Source organism: Geospiza fortis, unplaced genomic scaffold (genome assembly GCF_000277835.1).
Source record: "Geospiza fortis unplaced genomic scaffold, GeoFor_1.0 scaffold213, whole genome shotgun sequence".
Classification (NCBI taxonomy): domain Eukaryota; kingdom Metazoa; phylum Chordata; class Aves; order Passeriformes; family Thraupidae; genus Geospiza; species Geospiza fortis.
In genome coordinates this window covers 1,326,408-1,338,221 of record NW_005054399.1, presented here as the reverse complement: position 1 = coordinate 1,338,221, position 11,814 = coordinate 1,326,408, and the positions used below count along the sequence as shown (strand labels likewise).

The following is an 11,814-nucleotide window of genomic DNA, read 5'->3' as shown; positions in this document are numbered from 1 at the left end:
TTGACCCGGTTCCCGGGTGCTGCTGCCCCCTGCTCCCCGCCCCGAGCGGTGCCGGGTGCTGGAGCATCCCCTGGGTACCACGGTCCGTCAGTGACGCTCTCCACTTGCTGCAGCCCCGAAGCCGAAGCGGCAGCGCCTGGAAGCTGTTAAGAAGCTCGATTTCGGTGCAGACGATGAGCTGGCTCCGGATGTGTCCTGGGATGGTGGCCCAGAGGCGCCTCTGGCTCCCCACAATACCAGGTCGGCCACCCTGAACCCCGTTTTTAACAGGAGAGAGGGGAAGGGCTCTTCCCTTGCTGAAGGAATTTGGTGTTTTCCAGCTCGAACCAGCTGGAGATGAGTGGAATGGTCGCCATGCAGACCACACCACCCTTGGAAAAGAAGAGGGTCCTGAGGAGACCCCCCGTCCTGGAGGATTACATCAACGTGACATCCACCCAGGGCACCAGGGTCTTCCTGGTGCTGAGGGATGATCCCTGCAGGACAGGGCTGGAGGTGAGGAGGGGTCTGAAGGTCAGGCTTGCTCCTCGGTGGCCTCCAGGTGGCTCAGGAGGGCGCTGGCTGTGCTGTGTCCCTGCAGCTCCCGGATTCCCTGGGCTGGAACCCTGGCAGGCCGCTCCACTTGCTGGGGGTGCCCTTCTCCTACCTGAAGGAGCAGGTGGATGAGGAGGTACCACATCTCCCTGACCTTCCCCCGTGTCCCTGCCACCCCTGCTGGCCACAGGGCTGCCTCCCAAATTCCTGTCCCCAGCCATGGACTGGGGGGTGTCTCTGACCCCTCTTTGTTTTGCTCAAGCGCCGCAGGCAGGTTCTGGAGGCCTCCCAGCAGCTCACAGAGATCATCAACAGGTGAGATGCTGGCATGAAATCCCTCTGCAGTCCCTGCCACGCTGCTGGATTTGCCTCCCTCACAATCAAGTTTTGGGGGACCTACAAGCAGAGGAGCCTTTTTGCCCTCATCACCCCCAGCCTGGGGAGTCTGGGTGGAGTTGCCACCCTGCCCTGACCCCTGGGGTGCTTTGGGGTACATGAATTCCATGCTGCAGCTGCCTGGGGAGGGAGCCCAGCACCGAGAGCCCGGATGCCAGCATGGACACAGCTCCAGCAGCCCAGGAGGAGTCTGCATCCCACTGCCTCTGGGTGGACAAGTTCACCCCCCAGCGCTACATGGAGCTGCTCAGTGATGATGTGAGGTGCTGGGACAAGGGGGGGCTTGGGATGGGTGCCCTGGGATCAGGAATTGCTTTTGGAAGAACTGGCTGGGGGCTGTGTCTGTGCTGCTCTGCCTGGGAGCAGTCCTGAGTGCCTGGGAGCTTGGGATGGCAGCTTTGCACTGGACACTGGGGATGTTCTGGCAGATGAATCTGTGGAATGTGACCAAAACAAGACAAGAAAGATTGAGAGGATTTTGGCCAGAAATTGTTGGTTATTTTGAATTGTTTTGGCGGCTGTTAGAAGCTTTGCAGGGAATTGGATGTGCTGGGAGAGGCTGGGAATTGCTGAGTTGAGCCAAGAGAGAGCAGGGCCAGCAGGGGTGGGGCTGGTGTGACCTACCCGGGCTTTCCCTGAGGGATGGGGGCTGAGCTGGGAAGGGAAACGTTCCCTCCTTGTCCCAGGGAGATGCCAGGTGGAACCCTGAGCAGCCTCCTCCAGGAAGGAGAGCCTTCCTCTGCTCCCAGCTGGGTTTTCCCCGGGTCCCATGGATTTTCCCTGCTCCCCTGCAGTACACCAACCGCTGCCTGCTCAAGTGGCTCAAGCTGTGGGACACGGTGGTGTTCGGCAAGGACAAGGCTGGCAAGAAGCCCAAACCCAACCCTGCAGCTCATCCCCCAGCCAGCCATCCCAAGGAACATCCCAACAAGTGGAAAACCAAGGTCCAGCTCACCGAGGAGATGCTGGAGGCCGAGCTGGACCAGCACAAGAGACCCAAACACAAGGTGAGCAGGAGGGGACGTGGCTGTGGGGCCCTGTGCTGCCACCAGCTGAGGAGCAGCATTGTCCCCTCTGAGGAGGAAGCCCTCCAGGGGTGACATTCCCTCTGTGCCACAGGTGGCCCTGCTCTGTGGGCCCCCTGGCCTGGGCAAGACCACGCTGGCCCACGTCATCGCCAGGCACGCGGGGTACAACGCCGTGGAGATGAATGCCAGGTGAGCCCTGGGTGCCAGGTGAGCCCTGGGTGCCAGGTGAACCCATGCCCTGCCCACAGAAGGGGGCTGGTGATGCTGGAGATGATGGTGGCCTGGGAGTGATGCTGGAAGTGATGGTGGCATGGAAGTAGTGGTGTCCCAGAGGTGGAGATGTTTTGGAGGTGATGGTGTCCCAGGGGTGATGCTGGAGTTGGTGGTGATGCTATTATGGAGGTGGTGGTGCTGTGAAGGTGGTGGTGCTTTGGAGGTGATGGTGCTGTTGTGGAGATGATGCTGTTCTGGACGTGATGCTGGTGGTGGTGGTGCTCTGGAAGTGATAGTGCTGTCCCAGGGGTGATGCTGTCCCAGGGGATGATGCTGTCCAGGGGATGATGCTGTCCCAGGGGATGATGCTGTCCAGGGGATGATGCTTTCCCAGAAATGATGCTGGCTGTGTCCCCATGCCCAAAGTCACGTGTCCCCGTGTCCCCTCGCAGCGATGACCGCAGCCCCGAGGTGTTCCAGACCAGGATTGAAGCTGCCACCCAGATGAGGTCGGTGCTGGGCTCCCACGAGAGGCCCAACTGCCTCATCATCGACGAGATCGACGGCGCGCCCGCGGTGAGCCCTGCACCGGCACTGGGCCACCAGCCCCTCAAACATGACCCCTTTAACAGCTCCCCCAGCGTTCCATGAGCAAAAACCCATCCTTCCCACCCTGTTTCCTTCCCCCAGGCCTCCATCAATGTCCTGCTGTCCATCATCCAGAGGAAGGACGGCGAGGGCGAGGCGGGCGCGGGGCGGCGGCGGCGGGGGGAGGGAGGGCTCCTGCTCAGGCCCATCATCTGCATCTGCAATGACCAGTGAGTGTCACCTGCCTGGGGGGGACAAGGGCACCAAACCCTGCTCCCAGACAGGAGGTGGCTGTTGGGAGTGTCTCTGTTTGAGTGCAGCTGCTCCACTCCTGGGGTTGGTTTGGGCCCCTCACATGGAGGGGCTGGAGGGTGTGCAGGGAAGGGAATGGCTGGGAAGGGGCTGGAGAATTCCTGAGGGGGCTGGGAAAGGGGCTCAGCCTGGAGAAAAGGGGGATCAGGGGGAACTTTGTGGCTCTGCACAGCTCCTGACAGGAGGTGACAGCCAGGGGGAGTCAGGCTCTGCTCCCAGGGAACAGGGACAGGAGGAGAGAGAACAGGCTCAGGGAAAGTTTAGATTGGATATTTTGGAAAATTCTTTCATGGAAGGAGCAGCCAGGTGTTGGTTGGTCCAGGCTGCTCAGGGCAGGGGTGGTGTCCCTGTCCCTGAGGGGATTTCAGAGCTGTGTGGATGTGGCACTTGGGGACATCATTTTACAGTGATTTGGCAGTGCTGGGGGAACGGTTGGACTCAACGCTCTGGGAGGTCTTTCCCAACCTCAGTAATTCCAGGATTAAGAAGGGAATTCCGTGCTGGGCTCTCTCATCCCCCCCTGTTTCCCTGCCCAGGTTCGTGCCCGCGCTGCGCCCGCTGCGGCAGCAATCCTTCCTGCTCAGCTTCCCCCGCACCGCGCCCTCCCGCCTGGCCCAGCGCCTCAGCGAGGTCTGTGCTCCCCCAGGGCCCTGTCCCCGTGCCTCGGGGGGTGTCCCCTGTCCCCCCAGCTCAGTGTCCCCTCCCCGCTGAGCCCTGTCTGTCCGCAGATCGCGCTCCGGCAGGGAATGCGCGCGGACACGGGCGCGCTGCTGGCGCTCTGCGAGAAAACCGACAGTGACATCCGCTCCTGCATCAACACCCTGCAGGTGCTGGGGACACTGCCGGGGCCCTGGGGACACAGGGAAGGCTTTGGGAACATGGTCATGGCCTTGGGGACACGGGGATGGCCTTGGAGACACTGCCACAGCCCCGGGGACATGGGGAGGGCCCTGGCGACACTGCCAGTGCCTTGGGGACATGGGGAGGGCTCTGGGGATATGGACATGGCCCTGGGGACACAGGGAAGGCTTTGGGGACATGTGCATGGCCCTGGGGACATGGGGATGGTCCTAGGGACACAGGGATGGGCATCAGGACATGGGGATGGCCCTAGGGAGATGGGGATGGCCATCAGAACATGGACGTGCCTCTGGGGACATGGGGATGGCCCTAGGGGCATAGGCATGGCCATCAGGACACAGGGATGGCCCTGGGGACACAGGCATGGCCATCAGGACGTGGCACGGCCCACGTTTCTGCTGCAGCTCCAGGCTCATACAGGGACAGAGGGGACAAAAGTCCCTTCCAGTCAGATCCCTGAAGCATCTCCCGGTCCCCTGGGCTGTTTTGAGCCCTGCCCGTGGAGGAAGAGGGGGGTGGCTGTGTCCAGCTGTTCCCAAGGGCTTTGGGATCCCCATCCCCTCCATCCCCTGGCTCCTGCTGCAGTTCCTGCACGGCCGAGGGCAGAGGGAGCTGAGTGTGCAGATGGTGCAGACCATGAGGATTGGCCTGAAGGACCAGAACAAGGGGCTCTTCTCCATCTGGCAGGAGATCTTCCAGCTGCCCAAGCCCCAGAGGTAGGAGGAGGAGCTTTTATATCTGTTGGGTGCTTGGGGGGTGGTATTCCCATTTCCCAGAGAAGCTGTGGCTGCCCCATCCCTGGAAGTGTTCAAGGGAGGCTGGGTGGGACCTGCAAGGTCCTGGAGAGCAGCTTCTTGAGGGGATTTGTGTCCATCATAGAATCCTGGAATGGTTTGGGTTGGGAGGGATCTCAAAGCCCATCCAGTGCCACCCCTGCCCTGGCAGGGACCCCTCCCACTGTCCCAGGTGCTCCCAGCCCTGTCCAGCCTGGCCTGGGGCACTGCCAGGGATCCAGGGGCAGCCCCAGCTGCTCTGGGCACCTGTGCCAGGGCCTGCCCACCCTGCCAGGGGATATTCCTTCCCAATATTCCTTCTAAACCTTTTCTCTCAGTTTAAAGTCTTTCCAGATGCTTTGTTACCACTCCACTTAGCTCCCAGTAATTCAGCACTGGCATTGCCTCCAGTCCAGTTCCCAAGGATCCAAATATTCCTCCAGCACTGGGAAACCCAAATCCTCAGCTCTTCCCTTTGGGCTCCCCCAGGCACAGGATAGGAATGGACCCCTCTCTGCCAGCCCAGCTCCTGCTGGGGGACGAGGACCTGTCCCACCCTGGGGGCTCAGGGGGCTTCACTTCCTCCTCCCACCGCTTCCAGCACATCCTGCACCTCTCCATCTCCTCGGGAGAGCAGGAGAAGCTGGCCCAGGTGAGAGCAGCTGGAGGGGGCTGGAGGGAAGCTCAGACCCCCATCCAGCTGGGCTCCACCTGCTCCCACACCCCCCTGCAGGGCCTGTTTGAGAACTTCCTGAACATGAAGGTGCGGGATTCCAGCCTGGGCTCCGTGTGCCTGGCCCTGGAGTGGCTGGGCTTCTCTGACCTGCTGGGCCGGGCCGTGCTGCAGGCCCGTGCCCCGCCTGGCCTACCCCAGCAGCCAGCCCGAGGCAAGTGCACCGGGGCTGCTGGAGCCAGCCCTGTGCCTGCAGGGACCCTGCTTTAGTGTCCCTGTGTTTTGGGATCAATTACCAATACAGCCAGATGGAACGTGCCTGGGCTGGTCTGGCCCTTGCTGCTGGACCAAAGGCGGCAGCTGTGGTGGTTTCACCCCAGAGACACCTTTGGCTGGCTGGATGCTGCAGCTGGGTGCTTGGGACAAGTGCAGGCATGCAGGGGCTCAGGTTTACCTCTGGCAGAGAGGCTTCAAGGCAAGGTGAAGGAAAAGGAGTCGGGTTCTGCTGGAGGGTTTCGATGCAGAGCTTTATTCCTGGCCCACAGGCCTCTGAATGCTGCAACAGCTCCAACAGAGCAAAGAACCCCGTGGTTGCAGTGTCTTTTAACCTTAGGGAGAGGGGAGGGAAGGGGTAGGGATCCCACCAACCAGGTAAGGGGGGGAAGTCTCAGGGGACAAATGACACCTGGATAGCCCAGTGTCCCCAGGGCTGAGAGGCATCTTTTGAACGTCACCAATCTCATAACGCCCTCGCTGGAATGCCAGGATTGACAGACAGCACTCAGCAGGGGCAAGAGGGGGAAGGGAGAGGTTATTGGCACACCTGGGGAAAGAACCAGGATACTGGGACAGGCTGTTACATCACACCACACCACCTGTGCTGTCCCCAGGCCGTGGCCAAGCTGGGCCAGATGCAGAACCTGGTGCTGTCCATGGTGTCGGGGATCGCGCCGGGCGCCCGGAGCCGCGCGGGGCAGCAGGCGCTGGTGCTGGACGTGCTGTGCCTGCTGCTGGACATCATCGCCCCCAAACTGCGCCCTGTGAGTGCCCCCTGACCCTGGCCCTGCTCCCCAGAGCCCTCTGAAACCCCCCCTGATGAGCCAGCCTGGATTTGTGTCCCAAAATCCGGGCTGGGTTTGGTGTCGCAGCTGGAGGGAAGCTGGGGATGTTGAGGTGCCCAGCTGTGGAGGGGTCCTGGGCCCCACCTGGGCTGGGCTTTGGGAAGGCTCAGAGTCACCCCCACCCAGGAGAGGGTCTGTCCCTGCTCTGGGAAGGACATGTGTCCCTAAGAGAGAGCTAAACTTGGTCTGGGTCCTTCCTCACCCAGAAACAAACCCTGTGTGTGGCATTTTTTGAGTCCCCCATCACTGGGAGTATGTTATATTATGTTATATTATGTTATGTTATATATTATATTATATTATGCTATACTAAACTATGCTAAAACTATGCTAAAGAATAGAGAATGGATACTTACAGAAGGCTAAAAGATAATAATGGAAAACTCATGACTCTTCAGAGTCCGCCACATTGAGTCAAAACAATTCACATGAAACCAATGAAACAGCCACCTGTGGGTAAACAATGTCCAAACCACGTTCCAAAGCAGCAAAACACAGGAGAAGCAAATCAGATCATTACTGTTTGCATTTTTCTCTGAGGCTTCCCAGCTTCCCAGGAGAGAAATCCTGGCGAAGAGATTTTCCCAGGAAATATGACAGTGACACCCTGGGCTTGGGCTGTTTGGGGTTTCCAAGGTCTCTGCTGTCCCCCGGCCAGGTGAACACGCAGCTCTACAGCCTGAAGGAGAAGCAGCAGCTGGCTGAGCTCGTCAGCACCATGCTCACCTACAACCTCACGTACCTGCAGGAGCGCCTGCCCGAGGGCCAGTACGTCTTCAAGCTGGATCCGTGAGTGCCGGGGCTGGGGAGGGCAGTGCGAGTCAGAATCCTTCCCTGGAATGGAATTCCCAGAGAATCTGGGGCTGCCCCATCCCTGGAGGTGTCCGAGGCCAGGCTGGATGGGAATTGGAGCAAGTGGAAGGTGTCAGGGTGGGAGCTGGATGATTTTAAGCTCCCTCCCAACCCAAACCATTGCAGGATGCTGTGGTGATCCTCAGGGAGGAGTTGGGACGTCTGGCTTTGCTCCATCCCCAGATCAGCTGGGCCATCCCTCCCCTGGGCTGGGGCTGAGCAGGTTGGGTTTAATGGGATTAAAGGGAAGGGAGCAGCTTCCTGTGGCTGTCACCAGGAGGTGGCAGGACAGGGCTGGCCCACCTGGGCACCTCCCTGTGGCACCTGGCACCTCTGGCAAACAGATCTGATGTCACCAGCAAATCCTGGGCTTTATTTCTTTAAAAGCATTGGTTTGACAACTGATTTCTGAATGACTGCAGAGCCACCTGACTCAGGGCCTTGCTCCTTTTATTTTAGGGGCAATAATAGTGGATAAATAGTGAATAAATAGTGACTAAATAGTGGGTAAGTAGTGAATAAGTAGTGGATAAATAGAAAAAAAAAAAAAGTGGATAAATAGCAAAAAATCTGTGGATAAATTGTGGATAAATATGAAATATTCAGAGCTGGCAGAGGGACTGGTGGCTCCTTGGTGCTGGGGATACTGAAACAGGCCTGTTAGGAATCCAGCTGCTCTGATGATCCCAAATTCCTGTTCCTGGCTGGATTCCCATTAAACCTGTCTGGGGGGGCACCTCGGGGTGGCTCTGAAGGTTGAGCTGCTGCTGTGCCCGAGCTGTGCTGTGCCCCTGAGCTTTTCAGGGCAATCTGTCCAATCCCCTCTTTTTGCTTTCAAGCCAGGATTAAACCCCTCTAATCCCTCCTGCACTCCCATTCCCATTCCTGCGCGGGGGGGAAACTGAGGCAGCGTGGCTGGAATGACCCAGGGGCAGGGCTGGGAGGTGCTGGGGCTCTCAGGCTGCACAGAGTGAGCACAGGGTGAAATCACAGGCTGATTTTTGGGGTTTGTTGCCCCTGGAATGACCCAGGGGCAGGGCTGGGAGGTGCTGGGGCTCTCAGGCTGCACAGAGTGAGCACAGGGTGAAATCACAGGCTGATTTTTGGGGTTTGTTGCCCCTGGAATGACCCAGGGGCAGGGCTGGGAGGTGCTGGGGCGCTCAGGCTGCCCAGGCCTGGCTGATTTTTGGGGTTGGTTCCCCGTTTTCCCTGCTGCAGGAATGTGGAGGCCGTGTGTCGTTTCCCGGCCCTGCCGGCCCGCAGGCAGCTCAGCTACCAGGCCAAGCAGCTCATTGCCAGGGAGATCGAGCTGGAGAAGATGAGGAGGACAGAGGCACGGAGCCTGGCCCAGGTGGGCATCCCCAGAGGGCTGCCAGGGCTGGGCATATGCAGGAAATCCCCAGGGATGTTTTTCCCCAAGCTGGCTTTGCCTGCGGGGTGGAAATCCAGGATTAACCCCGCTGGCTGCAGCTGTTTCCCTGCACAGCTGGGCTGGGCTGCAGGGCTCAGCTTTTTGCAGGGATTCTGGAGGCCGTTCAGGCTTTGAAGCCTTCCAGTGAGGGGTGTGAGGAGGTGGGAATTTTTCAGTGGGGGTTTTAGGTGGGAGTTTTTGGCTGCTGTTTGTGGCAGGTGAGCTCTGCCCTGCCTCCCCTGCCCTGGCTTCTGCCACTTCCAAAGGTCCCAAAGCCCCCAGGAGCAGCAGAGTGGCTCTGCCCACTCTCCTGGAGGCAGGAAAAGATGGGAAGGGGTGGAAAAGGTGGAGAAACATCCTGGGTGTAGCTGCTGCCTGCCCTGCCCTGGTGCCCGCGGGATAATTAATCCCTGGGAGCCCCTTGGAGCAGGAGAAAAGCTCCTGGGAGGTGTGTGGGACAAAGAGAAGCTGCAAAAACATCTCTGAAGGCTCCTTGTTTACATGGTAGGGATGTGAAATGCCAGAAAAAGGGGCTTCAGCTGGGGCTGATCCCAGGAGGCGGAAAATGATGGAAAAATCCTTGGGATGTTGGAGTCGGCCCTGGCAGCGAGCAGGAGCTGGGTGGGATGGGGCCAAGGGGGTGACAGGAGCTCAGACACCCCGAGGGGAGCCTGGCTCAGCTCCGGCCTCCCCACAGGATCCCGGGAATGGCCCCGGGGAGGAGCGAGGGGACGCGGAGCCAGCGGGGCCCCCCAGCCATGAACAGCGCCTGGAGCACATCGTGAGGAGAGCAGCGCTGCAGGACAAGGTCAGGCCCCAGTTCCTGCCCCAGTTCCTGCCCCAGTTCCTGCCCCACCTCCCACCAGCCCTTCCTGGGCTGCCAGGCTCTCCCTGGCTCCACTGGAATTGGGATTTTTAGTCCAGTTTCCTTTAATAGCCCAGCCCAGCTCCGTGTGTCCCGTAAAGGCCTCGCTGGCAGTGGCAGGAATTGGGCTGGGGGACATTTTGGATGTGTCCTGGGAAGTTTTCAGGGCTGGGGGAGGGAGGAGCTGTGGGAATTTGGGCTGAAATAGCTGAATTTGGGCTCTGTGGGAAAGCAGTTTGGAAAAGCTGCTCTGGAATGATCCCACCCTGGGCTCCAGGAGGAGCTGGGATCCTTCCCTGGCACTGCCCCTCTCCAGGGCTCAGCTGCCAGCCCTTTCCTGGCTGTAAAACCCCACCTGAGCCTCACATTTTGCCTTTCCCCCAAATTTGTGTGCTGTTTGCATTCCCAGGCCTCTGGCCCTTCCTGCAGGATTTGCATTTGGCTCCTGCTCTGCTCAGCAGAGCCTTGGGGTGCCTGAGCCGTGCTCAGGGACAGCCCTGCCGTGCTTCTGTCCCTCCCTGAGGGCTCAGAGCCTCCCTGCACAAGGTACGTGGGTTCCTGCTTCTTGCTTCCCACAGCCTGAACTGGACTTTTTTGGGAGGCCACTCCAGCGGAAAGAGGCGGCCAAGGTGCCGGGTAGGTGACACAGGGACCTCAGAACTGGGTGGGTGGCACAGGGACAGGGTGGCCCTGGGTGCCATTGGGGGCTCTCCCCATTCCCAAAGAGGGGCTCCTGTCCCTCATCCCCGTCCCCAGGGGCCAGCAGCAGGGACAAACCCAGCCCAGCCCAGCTGGCAGGGAGTGCCTGTGGGCACATCCCTGGATTCTGGCCCCATCCAAAGGGAATCTGGGGGGAATTTTTGGTTGCAGCATCTGGGATTTGGGAGCATCGGCTCTGCTCTTCCAGTGCCTCCCCCAGTTTCCCTCTCCAGCCAGGGCACAGCTGATAGTTTGAAGGTTTTTAAAGTGGATTTTCCTGCTGCAGCCCCCCAGGTTTCCAAGGAGGAGTCCCTGGAGCTGCAGATGGGAAAGGCCGTGGGCAGGAGCGACGTCTGGTTCCGCTTCAACGAGGGCTTCTCCAACGCTGTCAGGAGGAACCTCTACATCAGGGACCTGCTCTAGGGGATCCTCTGCATCAGGGACCTGCTCTAGGGGATCCTCTGCATCAGGGACCTGCTCTAGGGGATCCTCCTCTGCATCAGGGACCTGCTCTAGGGGATCCTCCACATCAGGGACCTGCTCTAGGGGATCCTCCTCTATATCAGGGACCTGCTCTAGGGGATCCTCTACATCAGGGACCTGCTCTAGGACCTTGCTGAGCTGAGCTGGAGCTGAAGGATCAGCTGGGTTTGCCTTTCCAACCCATGGCTGGCTTGTGTGCCCATGATCTTGGGCCATTATCTTTTTATTACCTGCTTATTTTGTTAAAAAAAAAAAAGAAAGAAATAAAATGGATCTAAAAAAATCAATGGTGAAATATTGCTCTGTTTATTTCAGACATAAACTCGAGGGGCCAGGTTCTGCCTGGTTTGCTGTGAAGCAATATCCTACAGTGTACAAAAGTATCTAAAATCACTAAAAATGGGGGGTTTTATAAAAAGCTTCTTTACAAGTTGCAAAAATCTGCCTGTTTTGGGTGGCAGAAGTGTGTGAGGAAGCTGCAGCACATCCTTGGAGCAGCTTTTGCCGTTCCTCCCCCCCAGGGTACCCATCCTGGGGGGTTTCCCTGTGTCCCCCCATTTCTAAATCCCCTTCTACAGCTACAGGAGCAGAAAGGAGCAGAGGGCAGGGCTTTGTTCAGGTTCTGGTGCTGGAGCCGGAGCTCAGGGATGCCAGCCCCGTCCTGCAGGGGGAAGGAGCCTCAGAGGATGATGCATTTGCCTTTCTCCACCCAGGGGTTGTTCTTCATCAGCTCCGGGTTCAGGAAGGGATCTTCGGGAATCCCGTCCTCGATCCACTTCACGAACCTGCAGAGAGGGGAGGGAGGGTGGGCACAGCCTGGGGGAAATCCTGGGGGGACGTGGGGGTGTCCCCAGCTCCGGACAGAGCAGGCAGGGAACAGAGCCATCTGTGACTTAAAGTATTTTGAGCTCTGCAAAGCTCTGGGAAGGGGGGATCTGCACCCTGGGTGCAGATTCTACTGTATCATATAATATTATATAGTAGAATATGTATATTCTAAATATA

General features: G+C 58.9%; 2 protein-coding genes across 2 annotated transcripts in view; one reads left to right on the top strand and one right to left on the bottom strand.

The window, feature by feature from the left end:
• Positions 1-103: 103 nt before the first annotated feature.
• On the top strand, positions 104-11,092 carry CHTF18 (chromosome transmission fidelity factor 18; the record flags this gene model as incomplete). The annotated part of the gene is given in 21 exon segments (XM_031061093.1): positions 104-240; positions 321-495; positions 581-670; positions 797-849; positions 1,047-1,188; positions 1,725-1,937; positions 2,050-2,147; positions 2,624-2,747; positions 2,862-2,989; positions 3,608-3,701; positions 3,800-3,898; positions 4,518-4,648; positions 5,195-5,357; positions 5,439-5,554; positions 5,556-5,592; positions 6,269-6,418; positions 7,158-7,288; positions 8,570-8,702; positions 9,460-9,570; positions 10,206-10,263; positions 10,613-11,092. Coding segments are annotated over 21 exon segments (2,520 nt in total), but the record flags the coding sequence as incomplete, so codon positions are not given.
• A 6-nt stretch (positions 11,093-11,098) lies between these two features.
• GNG13 (G protein subunit gamma 13) overlaps positions 11,099-11,814 on the bottom strand; it is a 19,703-nt gene continuing 18,987 nt past the window's right edge. Inside the window, exon 2 of the mRNA XM_005425952.1 lies at positions 11,099-11,594. Within this exon, the coding sequence (XP_005426009.1) occupies positions 11,489-11,594 (106 nt within the window). The 3' untranslated portion in view covers positions 11,099-11,488. The remainder of the gene's footprint in view (positions 11,595-11,814) is intronic.